The following is a 14,831-nucleotide window of genomic DNA, read 5'->3' on the forward strand; positions in this document are numbered from 1 at the left end:
ATGATATTTTTTCATTGCAAATTTCAAAATTAAAATGTTAGGGTCTCAATACATTTCAATGAAAATTTTAAAATTAACATATTTATGTATTTTTATATGGTATAAAGTTTAATTTCAACAATATAAAAATAGATAAGTATATACATTTAATATGAATATTTATTAAATGAGACTTCATATTCATACGATTTTATGAATATTTATATCTTGTTATAACAAAAAAGGTTAAACTACTGATAAGAAAATTTTCAATGTGATACTTTTAACATTTTTAGTAAGTTATTCATTTTTAAAAATTTAAAATATAACACATGCGAAAATCTAAATTTTTTAAGTTATATGGTTGTTTAAATTCTTTAAATAATATAAAATTAAATAAAAAGGAGAGAGGACACAAAAATTATTATCAAATCTTTATTTTTCATAATTATTAATTGTTGTATATATGTTAATCATATTAGGTAATTTTGTAATTTTATTTCAGGAAATAATTGAAAATATTCTTTTGTACATTACTAATTAATTTGATAATTAGTATAATAAAAAATATAATATATATTTAGATGAACCAACCTATTTTTAAAGATTCTATCGTAATGCTTCTCAATTAATATATAAAGAATTATAAATATTATAGTATACTATTTTATTTTATAAAAATAATATAGTATATTATAACATTTTGCTTCTTCCCTTTGATTTCTTTTTTTTCTCTTTTTTTTTAATCATTTTCTTCCTTATATTTCTCGCCCTTCTTCTTACCATCTCCTTATTCATTTCTTCACTTCATCATCATACTCCTTTTCCCCCTCTTCATTCTCATTCTATTTCTTTTCTTTTTTCCCCTTCCTTCTCTTGTTCTATTTCTTTTCTTAGCCTTCTCTTTCTTATTATCTTTAGCAGTTACTAAAACGGACATAGCAAATGAATAATATAGATTTTATTGATATAATAGATTATACTATTGTGTGATATATACAGTATAGTATGCAAATTATATATTTATAAAATGCAAGCACACGCGCATAGAAAGAATTTTTTTTCCATTTTTGTGTCAAATTGTCACATCCATCATTTACTTTAGTATTGTCTTTCAATATGGCTAGTATGCAAATTAATCCTTATTTTGAACATATTCTAAAAAATAAACATATAATCATATAATTAAAATAAAGATATTTTTTCTTTTAGAACCCCTTACCGTTTTTACTGATAATGGTGTTCTAATCCACTGATCCTAATGGTTTTTTTTTTGGACAAAGGAATAATGGTTTTTGTATCGTCATTTTGTCGCTACACGAATCCCAACTCGAAATTAACATAGCATGCGAATCACACAAATAAATTCACAAAATGTAAGCTACAATCATTGATAAAATATACAAAATCACATTCGAGATACAATTTTAATAAATTCGTTTCGAAGTTTGAAACTTACTTATGCTGGTTATTAGAATGCCATAACCGAAAATAGTTCCTGATATTCGGTTTGATTCTACTAATTAAACCGAGAAGTTATTTCCTTACTAGATACTAATAAGTACTGAAAATAACAAACCAAGATGCCCTGTCGACCTCTATTCTCCAGTGACCCGGGGCATCCAGTGCGGCAATGTTGTATTCGTCGGTCGAATTATTAGGGTTCCACCATCTGCTTCTCCAACTTCATTCCTATGCGAGATGTTCCTACAAGTGACATGATATTAATTAATTTCCATATTATTAATCAATATCAACACATTGCAATGGTAATTTCATATACGTGTAGCCAAGTGAAATTAAAAAAATTATAGTACCCAAGAGGTAAAGGAGGATTGGGAGATATTGGTCGGGGCAACGGGTGCGGTGGCTCACATGGTGGCGTTTCCAATGAGGCTAACCCTTGGCTGAGGTTTTGAGTCTCAATGTCTTCTCTTTGATCAACCTGCCAAGCTCAATACTTGTTATAGTCAATACTTTTCGTTTTGTATTTTTTTAGCATTCCAACATAAATTTGGTATATGTAGAGATTTAGACTAAAATCTAGCTTGACCACTGAACCTTTAAACTTCACATCAGATAGAATCAAAACCACTTATATATGTATAGTAAAAATTATGACATCCGTTTCACCTTCTTTGTTAGATGTTTCTTCAGTTCTTTGAGTTCCTTCTCCTATGCCAGCAAAAGATCGCACAGAGTTATATATATTAAATTCGTTGGAGCTCAAGTGCTCTAGATCTTAAATCTGGATTTTTGTTTCTCATATATAGTCCAAGCATTTTGATTTGTACAAACCAAATAGCCAAGAAAATACCGGCAGATACTCAAAGACGGTTGCTTGGTACAAACAGATAACATAGACTTATTTTCTGTAAACCAGTCTATTACCTTTTTCTGGAGCTGCGTTATGGACTCTACCATGAGCTGGTTCTGTGCTCCCAAACCAAAACAAAGCTACATAATTAGATATTGTATATCTATATTTATGTGTAAATAAATGCATACACATGTATACTGAACATTATTAGACGCACTTTTGTACAAATGATCCATGCATACAAGATGAAAGATAATGCTTTTATGGATATAGATAAATCACCTTTCTTGAGCGAATTCTCTTGAGGGAAGTATCAAGTTGCACTTCCAGACCCTGGAGCTCTCTGATACTTAGAGCATCAACCTCTTCTCCTTTCAAGTGCCTTGTTATGTGAAGTAAACAAATTAATCAATGAAGATGCATTTTATTATATTGTATAATATTAGAAACATGTGTTGACTTAAACTTGAAGTTAACATAAAGTTGTTCTAATGAGTTTAGGAAATTATCCTATTGTGTTTACTAATGAGTTTAGGAAATTAGGTTAACTATATAAAGAGATGTTATGATGTGATAAAGCTTGAGAGTTGTGAGCTTTAGTTTTGTGATAAGTTTTTCTAAAGGAATAAGAAATTTGAGTTTGAGTTCTTGAGTTTTTAATCGTTGAGTTACGGTCATATTATTTGGTTTCAATAATTGGTATCAAAACTAGGTTGAAATCAAATACGGGTGAGAAGAAGAGAAGATCAACAAGTGTAATTTGGTTTCAATAACATGTGTAATTTATATATGGATGAACCTGAGCTAAATATTTTTTTAAAAATTCCAACCTTAAGCTTCTTTGCATAGCATCAATCATCCTCAAGAGCTTCGAACATTCTGTTGAGCACTCACCCTACGAAAAAAAAAAATTAGACAAACAATAGTTAGCAAAATTTGGAACAGACAATTGTTCATCATACATATGTAATACTTATCAAACAAAAATGTAATATATATTTGTGTGCTTAAACCTGTGAATCCAAACTTGGTGTAGGAATATTTTGACCGGCGAATGAACATCTCTCATATCGATCAAGAATGCTTTCCATGCTAACATCGTTTAATTAAACTTGAATGAATACTTGATGTACATACTATCATCATACATCATACTGAACATGATGAATAATTATTTTTTTACTTTAGTGTGTATATATAGACATTTCTAGATCATATGCATCACACATATAATGGTTAGTGCTATATATTGAGAACATTCATATCTACATTTCATACATTCTAAATACTATATATGTATGGATTTAGAACATGATATTTATATTCGTCGAAGCGCAAGAGAGAACATGACCTTCAGTAAAGGGTTTCTCACAAACCTACTGTGGGTAAAGACTCAAATCCTAGGCATAAGTGACTATATATGTAGCCTACACGCAGAGTTTAATCAAAGTGAAATCAAACGAGTTAGTATGTCCTTCCTTATACTCAATACAACTGTACCACACACGGGATTTTATCACTATTTTACAGTATTCCTTAGACTAAAACAATAATTAAATCAAACTTCAAAAAAAATCTTACAACATTTTTGCAAGAATACTTATTCTTGGACATACTACTTAATTCTCAGAAGCTATAAAAGTAACATCATCTGGGTGTATATATTTTCATGTGAAGATCGAGGTTAATCCTAGGTTGAACCAGGAAAAAGACAAAGCAAGGCCCAAAGCTCCATGGCAAAGGCTTGTCATGCTTCCAACAACATTTCACTGTATATCGTAAAGGTTATCAACACAGTACCACGTAATGAAATCTACTTTCATGTTTACTATTAGTACACTCATGACTGAAAGCATACGCTATTTATAGTAGATTTGGTTTCTCTATTTAGTAATTTTGTGTACATTTAGATACTTTCAGTATGAAATCCATCCCAATTGCACCAAATTTTATATAATATGTTCTTCCTATATTTAGTAGGATTACTTCTTTTACTGGCAGTTCATTTACACTAATGAATGATAGCGTGTATCAAAAGATGAGATCTATTATAATTTACATGAACTTAGGACATTGCGAAAATTTGCAAGGTGTCATCATAATATGTCTCTTCGTATTTTATTTTATTTTATTTTTAGTGTTCTGCTTGGACAATTACCCTTCTAATTTGAGCTTAGCTGGATTATGTCAGATCGCCAGATTGATTCAAAAAAGGACTTGCAATTTAAAAATTCTGTTCATTTTTTATACTGAATAGTCAGATAAAATAAGATAACAAATTTAATAAAATAAACTTCAATCTAACGCAGAAAACCAAAAACTTCAATAAAACGCAGAAAATCCAGTAAGAAAACTTCGATCTAACATGATTGTATCTTTAATTAAACATTAGATCTTCTCATTGCTCCAAACCCTACAGGTGTGAACTAAAAAAAACCATTTGTAGATTTTAAATCAAATTTGCTCTTCAGCCTTATTTTTTCCCTATAAAATCTCATTTTCCATAAGGTTGAAGAACAAAAACACACACGTGAATTAATAGAAGTAAACTTATTTATGTTTACAGTTATCAAATTCTCCACCATATGTTTCTGGATATTCATATAATCAAAGGAACTGCATGTTCTCAAACTTATGGTTTAATCACAAAAGAAAAACTATCTACTCACTTCTGTTCATTGATTTATATATATAGGATATATATTTCACTTTTTATGTTCTCCCTAACTTAGAGATGCAAAAACTAATTAAGCAGATAAGCAAATATGTGCATTAGTGTCTCTCACACACGTACATATCTATAAACTCATCTATTTAATCAAGTTATCTCAGCCAAAGTTCATATCAATCTCCACTAGCTAGAACCTACCACTTGCCTCAGTCTGTGAAAACATGAAATATAAGCTGATATATGTGTAGATAAAAAAGAATATTATATGCGGTCTTATAAAAAAGTAAGCAGATGGTAAAATAAGGTTCGAAGTAAACTAATTTGTCTAGGAAGAAATTCAAACCTGGAACCAGCAGAGTACTCAAACAGCTTGCCTTTTGGAGAGAAGACAATCAAAGCAACATCAGCATCACATAACACTGAGATCTCCTGAACTTTCTTCACCAAACCCGTTCTTCGCTTTGAAAATGTCACTTGTCTCCTTATCTTGTTCTCGATCCGCCGTAACTGAACCCTTCCCCTTCCCATTTCTTCAAAAATTTCCTCAAGAAAACAAATAAAGTTAAAAAGAAGACCTTGTAATCTTGACCAGCAAAAGAAATACGAAGGCCAAAAACCCTAGATTCTCTCTTATAAAGAAGAAAAGTAGAGTAAGAAAAAAAAATACGCAAGGAGTTTATGTAAGTTTATTTTTGTGTGAACTTACTCTGCATAAATATGCTATATACACAAAGGCATCTGAAGGAAAAAAAGAAGAGAAAGTATCAACTGATACAATTAGGGAAAGTGGAAGCACAAAAATTGTCTATATGTGTCCGAAATAGTCTTCACTATTATTATTAGTTAATGGAGTAATTCCTTAACTAACATTGCTGGTTTTAATTGTACGGAGATTGGCCAGTTCTAATTCAATATAAAACCTGTAATTATCAAGATCAAAGTTCTATCAACAAATGCTGTCAATCCATTGGATCTTTTGACCATATGGTATAAAATATATGAATAGATAAGAAGATGAAAATTAAAATATTAATAAATAACTTGACCTATCACAATGTTAACCTCCACATGACAACAAATCATTTGCATTAACGACAAAATTTACATCCCTTAAATGGAATAAAAAGAAAAGATTTATACATATATGAGAAGATCAACTAATACCTTATAATTTTTTTTGTTCAGAATGGTTTACGTTATATATATTGATCAAAGGGTTCACGTAATATTTAAACATTTATATTTCATAACAGAATATAGAAGTTTGTGAATGACTAAGAAAATCTCCAACCACCTCTATATTTATTTTTATATCTTTTTAAAAATAAAAAAAATTATTAAATTGAATTTTCTCTAATATATAAATCTATAAAAGATTTTTTTGAGAAAATATTGAGAAATTCTATTATCATCCCTAGATATAGAGGAAAAGTAGCATTGCTCTATATTTTTCCCTAAAAATATAGGAAATCTATTATAAAAGCATATATTAGAGAAAAATTACTGTAATAATTTTTTTTATTTTAGGATTTATAAAGATGTACATTAGAAATGTTCTAAGAGCATTGTCTTTTAGTTGCACAACTGCACCTCTTTAAAATAGGATAGCATCAATTTGTAGTGAATTAAATGCAAGAAACATATCCAAATTAAATCTAAAATAAAAATCAAAGACCAATTTGGTAGATCATTTATAATAGAGAAAATCGCAGGTTTGATTCTTTTGGGACATGTCTATTCTTCTAATGAGAATTAATTTAATATGGTTTGGATGTCGTCGTATAGAGAAGTACATACTTTTGGATCAAAAAATTTCCTAGTCATTTAAAAAAAAAGATAAAAAATTTCTATAACGATGCAATATACTTAACCACACCAATAAATAAGCTAGCATATATAGGAAAGTTGCATGTATACAGTTGACAGATCTGAAAATGCATGTAGAAGCCTAAAATGGTAAAACCTAGAAGAATTATGTGAAGTAATAAGTCTAAGACTATCTAGTTACTATTATTAACGAAAAATAATAACCTGACTAGTTCTTTTTCCCCCTAAATTTAGTAGATATTTATTGACTTTAAGCAAATGTTATTATTAACAAAAAAAAAAACTCAGCATAACTAGTTCATGTTACAATAGATCATCACCTATACAGGTTTTCTCCAATGCAACACTAAACTCTATTTTATTATAATTTTCAGATTAAAAATTTTCCAAACCAACATTAAAAGTCACACTATTTTAATGGAACATTATAATATTATACCAAATTTATTGTTATACTATTCATAATATTAAACACTATTTACTTATTTTAATAAAATATATAATTAAATAAATGAAAATAATAAAATAAATACATATGAAATAGTAAATTAAGTATTTAGATAAAAATGTTATATATATTGGAATAACTTATTTTTATATTATTATATATTTAAACAGTAAATAATATATTTTAAAATGTTAATATTGTAATGTGTTTTATGTAATATAATTATATAGTAATAGTTATGTATATTTCTAACATTAAATAATTACAAAAATTGTAATTTAATAATATAATAGTATAAAATAGTGTTTAGTATAAAGTTTGGTTGCGGTTGGAGGATAATATTTCAACATTGAAACTACACTAAAATAGTATGATTTTGGGTCCTTCCATAGGTCTGAATACTCGCAGATTAATCTTTTATAAATAAATAGTGTGATATTGACACTAAAATAGTGTTATGTGTTGGAAATATCCTGAGTGAATTAGGTAGATATATGTAAATATTTGAAGGTAAAACTAAGAAAATATCAACTATGTAACTATTTATTGGGTTATTGGTAGAAGTTTACTTTATGAATGGTTTAAATAATGGGTACAAATAAAAATTTAAACTATAACCTAATTTAATAAATTAAATACATTTTAAAATATTTTGTGTGTTACATTATATAATAAAATGTTTTAGAATTTTATTATCTTTCAAAATATAAAATATTTTCATATTTAATACAAATTTGAAGTATATCTGATGTGTTATTAGTGATTATATTATACCAAATTGGGCTTATGTTATAATCAGGGGCGGACACATGTACGGCAGTACAGGGTCATGTGTCCCGTACTATTTTTATGTTTTCTTTGGTAATTTATATTAATTTATCAATTATAATTAGTTTAGTGAAGAAACTGTAAAATGCCCCGTCAAAAATATGTTTTTTTGTAGTTTCTAATATAGTGTCCTCGCTTAATAATCTTTCTAATATCAGTTAAAGGCAAACTATGGTCATTGACATACCAAATGTATATTAAGGCACGTACTTTTATATAGATGTACGTATACGAATGCATGGCACACTATTTATACATGTACCTGTACACAACCCCTTACGAGTACATATGTTGTGCAAATATATATATAAATGCGATCGCCTATGTCTATGTATATATATTCTGAACGTTTGGTCCATTCCAAATTAATAATATGTTAGTTTGGGTTGATGCGATTTAGTACTAGATTAGTAATAAAAACTTGAGCGCGATAGACCTTTCATGGGTCACATTCAATTGTGGTCCATTGCACTAAAGTATAATAATATTTACTCACTTTTTTTCTTTTGAAAATACATATATTAAGCTATAAATGTGTACCATTACCAATTGCCGAAAGATGGTGTACTATTACCAACTTATATATCAAAGATTATGGGGACCATGATGCATGAATTAGGCTTCCAAATTGTACTAAACCCTAATATTCAAATCTCACGCTGAGCTATCAAAGGTTGGGGACCATCCGATTTCGCGGTCCGAGTAGTAAACAATTTTAAAGATAACTTATTTTTTGTCAGACAAAGAAAAGTAGAAAATGTTCTATCATAAAATACGAAATAGATGTGTTTTCATTAGTGGGATTATAAGACATGGTTACTAGGATGATGGATGACATGCTCCTTGGGAACAACTAGTGTATATATAATATACATATATATTTGAAGAATCAAGTAGATGTGGTACCACAAATGTAGGCCAAAGGGGAACTCTTACACGATGTTGCGATTTCGAAGACAAGTAGTTTGTATATTGCAATTGACCCTTTGATGAGATTTAGGGACATAGCTTTTTTTTATTCCCAATGTTCTTTAGGTTTTACATATAAGTTCTTTTTATGATAAGTTATATGAATCTACAACTTAAAATAAATCGACACATATGGAATAGATCAGTTAATGTGCCCTAAATTTTATTTTTGTTATGGAGTTCCTAACATTTTCGAAAAGCAAAACCGTCCCTACCACAAATATATAAATCTCTACTCTACTCTCACTAATCTACATATATTTGTAAATGAGAGTTTAAATTAGCTATAAAGATCCAAGAACGAGTTGTATTGTGCAATCTGAACCATAGTCCCACAACGTTGACTGATAACAACAAAATTTTGAGATTAATCTGATTTTTAATCTTATTATATGAAATAATATTTGGATAAGAACCCAGCCATGTATGTAAGAAAATAAATAGGAAACGTACCAGGATTGAAAATACGAACTCAAACTCGTCAAATTAAAAGTGTTGAGAAAATATGAAACTGAACTTGAAAAAAAAATAGAAAGTAATATTCAATTGAAATCAATAAATGTATTTAAGGTTTGTTCAGTAATTATGTGATAAAATAAATTATAATTTTTAAATTCATATTTAAGTTTTTTTAACTTTTAATTTTTATTTACTAAACAAAACTGATTGTCTCCTAGTACATGGAGATTTACATTTACACCAGTAAAAATCTTTGAAATAACTACGGCATTTCCACGAAAAATTCGTAGCTAAATTTAAAAAGCTATGTTTTTACCTATTCATCCACAATAACAGAAAACCATGTTGAAACATAACTAAAAAGTAATTATGTGATAAAAATCTCTACTCTACTCTCACTAGTTTGATAAAAATCTCTACTCTATTTATGAATTAGACTACATGACACAAGTTTGGTATTTCGACTCCCTCTCTCTCTAAAAACCCCTCTCTCTATAAACTCTCGCTCGGAAAAGTGTACCGTTCTTGCCTCCGGCGGCCGTTCATCTTCCTCGCCGTCGGAGGGCCTCTCCTCCTTATCTCTCTGTTTTCTTTTTGCTTCATCTCTCCTCTCTCGCTCGCCCTCCGATATGCGGTTATCCCTGGAGTTGGAGATTTCACCGGCGGAGGAGCCTAGGCCGATTCCGGTGGTCGTCTTGCTGTTCTGGTGATTCTGCGAGGCCGGTGCAGTGAGGGTGGGAGGATGGAGTCGGCTTTTTGGGTAGGGTTTCGCTCGGAGTCGTTTTTTACCTTTTTAGATCTCGGACGATCTCCATTGATTGACGGCGCGTGGCTTTGTTTGGTGGTACTTCCGGCCTGGATCTGCTCGTCTACCAGCTTTTGATGCTTTATGTTGTCCCGGCGGTGTGGCACGGCGGCGCGTGTATTTCACGTTCGCGCGAGGCGTCTCGACGATCGGAGTTCTCGATGTCCGTTGTGCAGAAGGTACGGAGAGGATCATCCTCAATGACGCGTTTGAGTGCCTCCTGGGTTCGGCGTGTGTCGTCTCCGGTAGCCTCTCCTTGGCGTGTGTGGCTGCAACATGGGTCTCGACTTGGAGTCGTCTATGGCTTCTGATCTTGCCGTGTTCGTGGTGCTCCTTCTTGACCTCTTCTAGCCTCGACGCTCCCTCTATGCGTCTGTGGTGGTTTGCGACATTGTAAATCACCTTCGACTGTCTCTTGGGTCCTCTTCGGCTGTCTCTATTCGCCTTATGATGCTTCTGTTCCGTTTACAAACCGGTCAGTGCCCTGGTTCTCAGGGTCTGTCCATGGCTGGGTCTCTCCCTCTCCGAGTTGTCTTTGGCGTAGGTGGAGTCTCGTTCTTGCCATGGCTTGAGCCCATCATCCCAGCATTTGGAGTCAGTTTCTTAGCGTTCTGCCTTCACGTGGATGGGTTCTTCTGGTTGTTCAGAGGATCCGGAGTGCTTGTTGTGGAGCTGTTGCCGTCTTCAGCCTGTTTTGTATAGCTCCTTTGGCGCTTAGCTACTTGGTGGCTTATGCGCTTAATAAATGTTCGGTCTTGTCGTTGCGGCGTTCTAGGCCTCTTCTGTGGCTGTCTGGTTGTGGTGGCGGATTCTTTGGTAGTCGTCTTCGAGCTGTTCTTGGTCGAACCAATCATTAAGAGCAGATCATCGGGGAGGCCAAAATTACCGGGTTCTGACTCTCGAAATAACTGCGGTTCTTCCTTTTGCGGCAAGCGGATGTGCGGATAAATTGCGGCCACCTGCTGATGGCTCCTGTTTGTGTGTCTGTCCCTGTACTGTCATGATCGTGTCTGTGTTTAGTTTTTTTTTATGCTATCTGCTACTTGTCGTCTTTGTTATTCTGTCAAAAACTTTAAAACTGGTAATAATATCTTTACATTTTTACCAAAAAAAAACATAACTAAAATACACATGATCTGGCTAGGACATAAAACGTAGCTACATTAGCCACAATTTAGCCACAAAATTGTCACGTTAATTATGTGGCTACAATTTGGCAGCCACGTTTTTGCTACATAATTTTAATGGCTATATTAGTTTTTATATACTTTCAACCCCAAACTTAAAACTTAAAACATATATCCCTAATACTAAAACCAGTCTCTAAATTTAATATTTTAAAATTTTAACAAAATTATTATTTCTTTAAACTTCATTCTAAATCTAAATGCTAAACTACATACCTCAAATCCTATATCCTAAATACAAACTCCAACAATAATATTCTTAAACTTAAACTCCAATCTTAAGAATGAGACTCTAAACTTAATCTTTTTAAAAAAACTTAATCTGAAACCACATACTTAATCTTAAACAAGAACCCTAAACCACATTTTTAAACCCTATATCATTAATATTAAACCTTAAATTTAATAAAATCTAATTCATATAATATAATATATATCCCAAACTATATATAACACTTCAAATTTTAAATTCTCCATTTCAAAAATAAATTAACCACTAAATTAAACCATATATCCTAAACCCCAAACCTAATTTTCCAAAAAAAAAATCATAAACATCAACCCTTATATTTTAAACTTCTAATTATTAAAATAAAACTATAAACTACAAGACCATAACTATAATCCTAAATTATAAAATATAATTATTAATCTTAAATATAAACCCCAAACATTATACACCAAACCCTAAAGTATAAACATTATACATTCAATTATTTACATGTAGAATCTTAACCTAAAACTAATATCCACTATTTATAAAAAATTATATTTTTAAAAATATCTTAACCTTTTTTCAAACATTTAAATCATTTATACATAAATTTTTTTCAAAAATAGAGAGTTTGTTCTTATTAATTCATTTACAAGGGTGTGGTTTGATATGCTCAGATTTACCTTGAGCGCTACTCTACAATTTTAGAATGCGATGTAGCATTTTCGGATCAAATCCACAGAAACTTTATTCATACAATAGGTTTTAGTATTCGAATTAAGCTAGCCAAGCAAATAGAAAGCAATAAACATCAGTAAATTAAACGGGTAAAATATGGAGAAATACGCTAGTCTTAGAAAAATTCACAGGAAATCAGAATTGTAGATCAAACATTTATCAGGGTTTATGAAGAACATTTCTAGAACTAAAATTACATCAATCGAATAAATCAACTTTTTGCAAAGATTATCTATGTCTAATTTTTAGAATCTCAAATCTCAATCTTTTTGCATATTCAATCAGTTCAGCAAGCATTAAGATCAAGTTTGATAAGTTCACTAAATTCATAAATCAAATCTCTTTGCATATAAGTATTTAAATCAATCAATTAATTCAGACAATCAATAATGCTTTCGCATCTACCAGTTATCCTAAGGTCTATATTTTAGGTTGTTAATCCAAATCTAGCATTTATAACAATCAAGATGAAGAACAAAGATAACCCTAACAATTCATTCTAACAATTTATCAGTCTTTTGAAAATCTTAAATATAACTGGTGATTTTTTTACTGGCTTTCATATTAAAAATCAAAAGAAAAAGAATTTACAGAGAAATAAACAAAGCAGAAACACAAACTACATGAGAAGGTCACATGGTGCAAGAGACCATAGAAGTGAGAAAAGATGTGTAGCGGAAGAGAGGCTGCACCAATTAAACAGTAGACCAGAGTGCCACCAAACTAGAGCCAAGTTCTGATCCACGCATAGCAGTAGACTTGTCTTTAGCATGTTTGATGACATCCCGAGATAACATCCACTGAGATTTTATAAGACCATTGTGGTAGCGAGCATTACGCTCTTGCCAAGTAGCATAGACATAACTGGTAATTTACTCAGATATAATCAATGAAACACAAATCATAATCTGAATAAATTGTATTAAAATAAGAGTAAGAGATACTAGAGTTCAAAACTTTCTAACAGTAAATTAAACCATAGCCTAAACAATGGTTTAAGAATAAATTATGTATAGGTCTAAAGATGACCGAGACTCTTTTGCAAATACTGAAGATTTTTGGGCTTTCTTATAATTATTTATAACTTCATTAAAGCACGTCGGTTTATTTGTTCAGGGTGAGTGTCAACCGACACCTTCCATTATGTCGATCGACACCAAGTGAAAATACGGTTTCCGGCTTGATCTTTTCAGCATCACCTCTCTTCATAATTCAAAGTTTTATAGAATCTCCAAAATGTATTTAAACATGTACACGATTTTAAAAATAATTCGAAACATAAAATAAAAACTCTAAAATTGGATTTATATCATGGTCAAAATCCATAAAAACCATGATATTATGGTTCACCACTGTTTAATCTTAATCGTTGATAAGATTTGATCCAACAGATATAGATTTGGTTTTATTTTATCTCTTCATTTGTTTCATCTCTTCTCACGAACTCTTATCTTTATTATTCTCTGCTCTCCTTCTCCTCAAGTTTTTTCTAGCCATGATTGTAGTCATATCTCTTTCCCTTGATTTTAAAATAACTTAACATATTCTTTTCAACAAAAAAATGTTTTACACAGCCAGAATTTTTGATTCTATGGCTGCGATTTTTCTGTGGTTATACCGAACACTTTTACCAGTGTTAAGTTATTTTAAAATCAATGGAAAGAGATAAAAGCAATAGAACATCTTTAATAATACAATTATTCTAGAAAACAAGAAGAGTCCACTAAAATAATTAAAGCATGAGAAGATTCTTAAAACATATTAAAGAAAGATAGTTTTCTGAAATGAAAGGAAGTTAAAGAAAGATAGTTGAGGATTAGGGAAGATGCTGTGCATATAATTGGCACCATTCTTTCATGCTCCAGTTTGCACCATCAACTCTCTTTTTTTTTTCCTTTTGAGCATCCATCAGAATAATTATTAATCGAACCCTCTTTTGGAAAATGAGCACAAATGCATCAACATCCAAGTGGGTAGAATGACCACAAATTAAAAAAAAGTAATAAACTGTTGAAACGATTTGGCAAACTTACAAATGCATCAACATCCATATATCAAATTGCATTGTAAGAACCAATTTTTGAGAGCTAGTATGTTATTTTTTAGTAACACAGAGTTAGAACACAACACCATAACTTAGAGTCTGAATTTGAGTATCTGACTCATAAGTTACTATTCTTTTATTGTAATTTAATTGAGTAGTTAAATTTTAATTTAAAAAAGAAAAAACAAAACCAATAGTAAACAGAAGTAAGCAGTAGAGGTTCTACACAAGTTCTGAAAAGTTCTATTTTTGAAATATTTTTGTTTTATAATATAGCAGTGGATAGATACCCATATTCATCTCTGAGAAGGAAATGATCTTAGTATGTTCATACAACACGTT

General features: G+C 30.7%; 1 protein-coding gene across 1 annotated transcript; it reads right to left on the reverse strand.

Moving 5' to 3' along the window:
* Positions 1-644: 644 nt before the first annotated feature.
* LOC103875061 (truncated transcription factor CAULIFLOWER A) lies at positions 645-11,447 on the reverse strand. The gene is made up of 9 exons (XM_009153510.3): positions 5,677-11,447; positions 5,314-5,500; positions 3,313-3,391; positions 3,130-3,194; positions 2,582-2,681; positions 2,371-2,412; positions 2,113-2,154; positions 1,797-1,924; positions 645-1,686 (listed from the first exon to the last, which is right to left on the reverse strand). Exons 1-9 carry the CDS (start codon positions 5,681-5,683, stop codon positions 1,578-1,580), a joined length of 759 nt encoding a protein of 252 aa, XP_009151758.1. The 5' UTR covers positions 5,684-11,447; the 3' UTR covers positions 645-1,577.
* Positions 11,448-14,831: the final 3,384 nt, after the last annotated feature.

This window comes from Brassica rapa, chromosome A06 (genome assembly GCF_000309985.2).
Source record: "Brassica rapa cultivar Chiifu-401-42 chromosome A06, CAAS_Brap_v3.01, whole genome shotgun sequence".
In the NCBI taxonomy this organism is placed as follows: domain Eukaryota; kingdom Viridiplantae; phylum Streptophyta; class Magnoliopsida; order Brassicales; family Brassicaceae; genus Brassica; species Brassica rapa.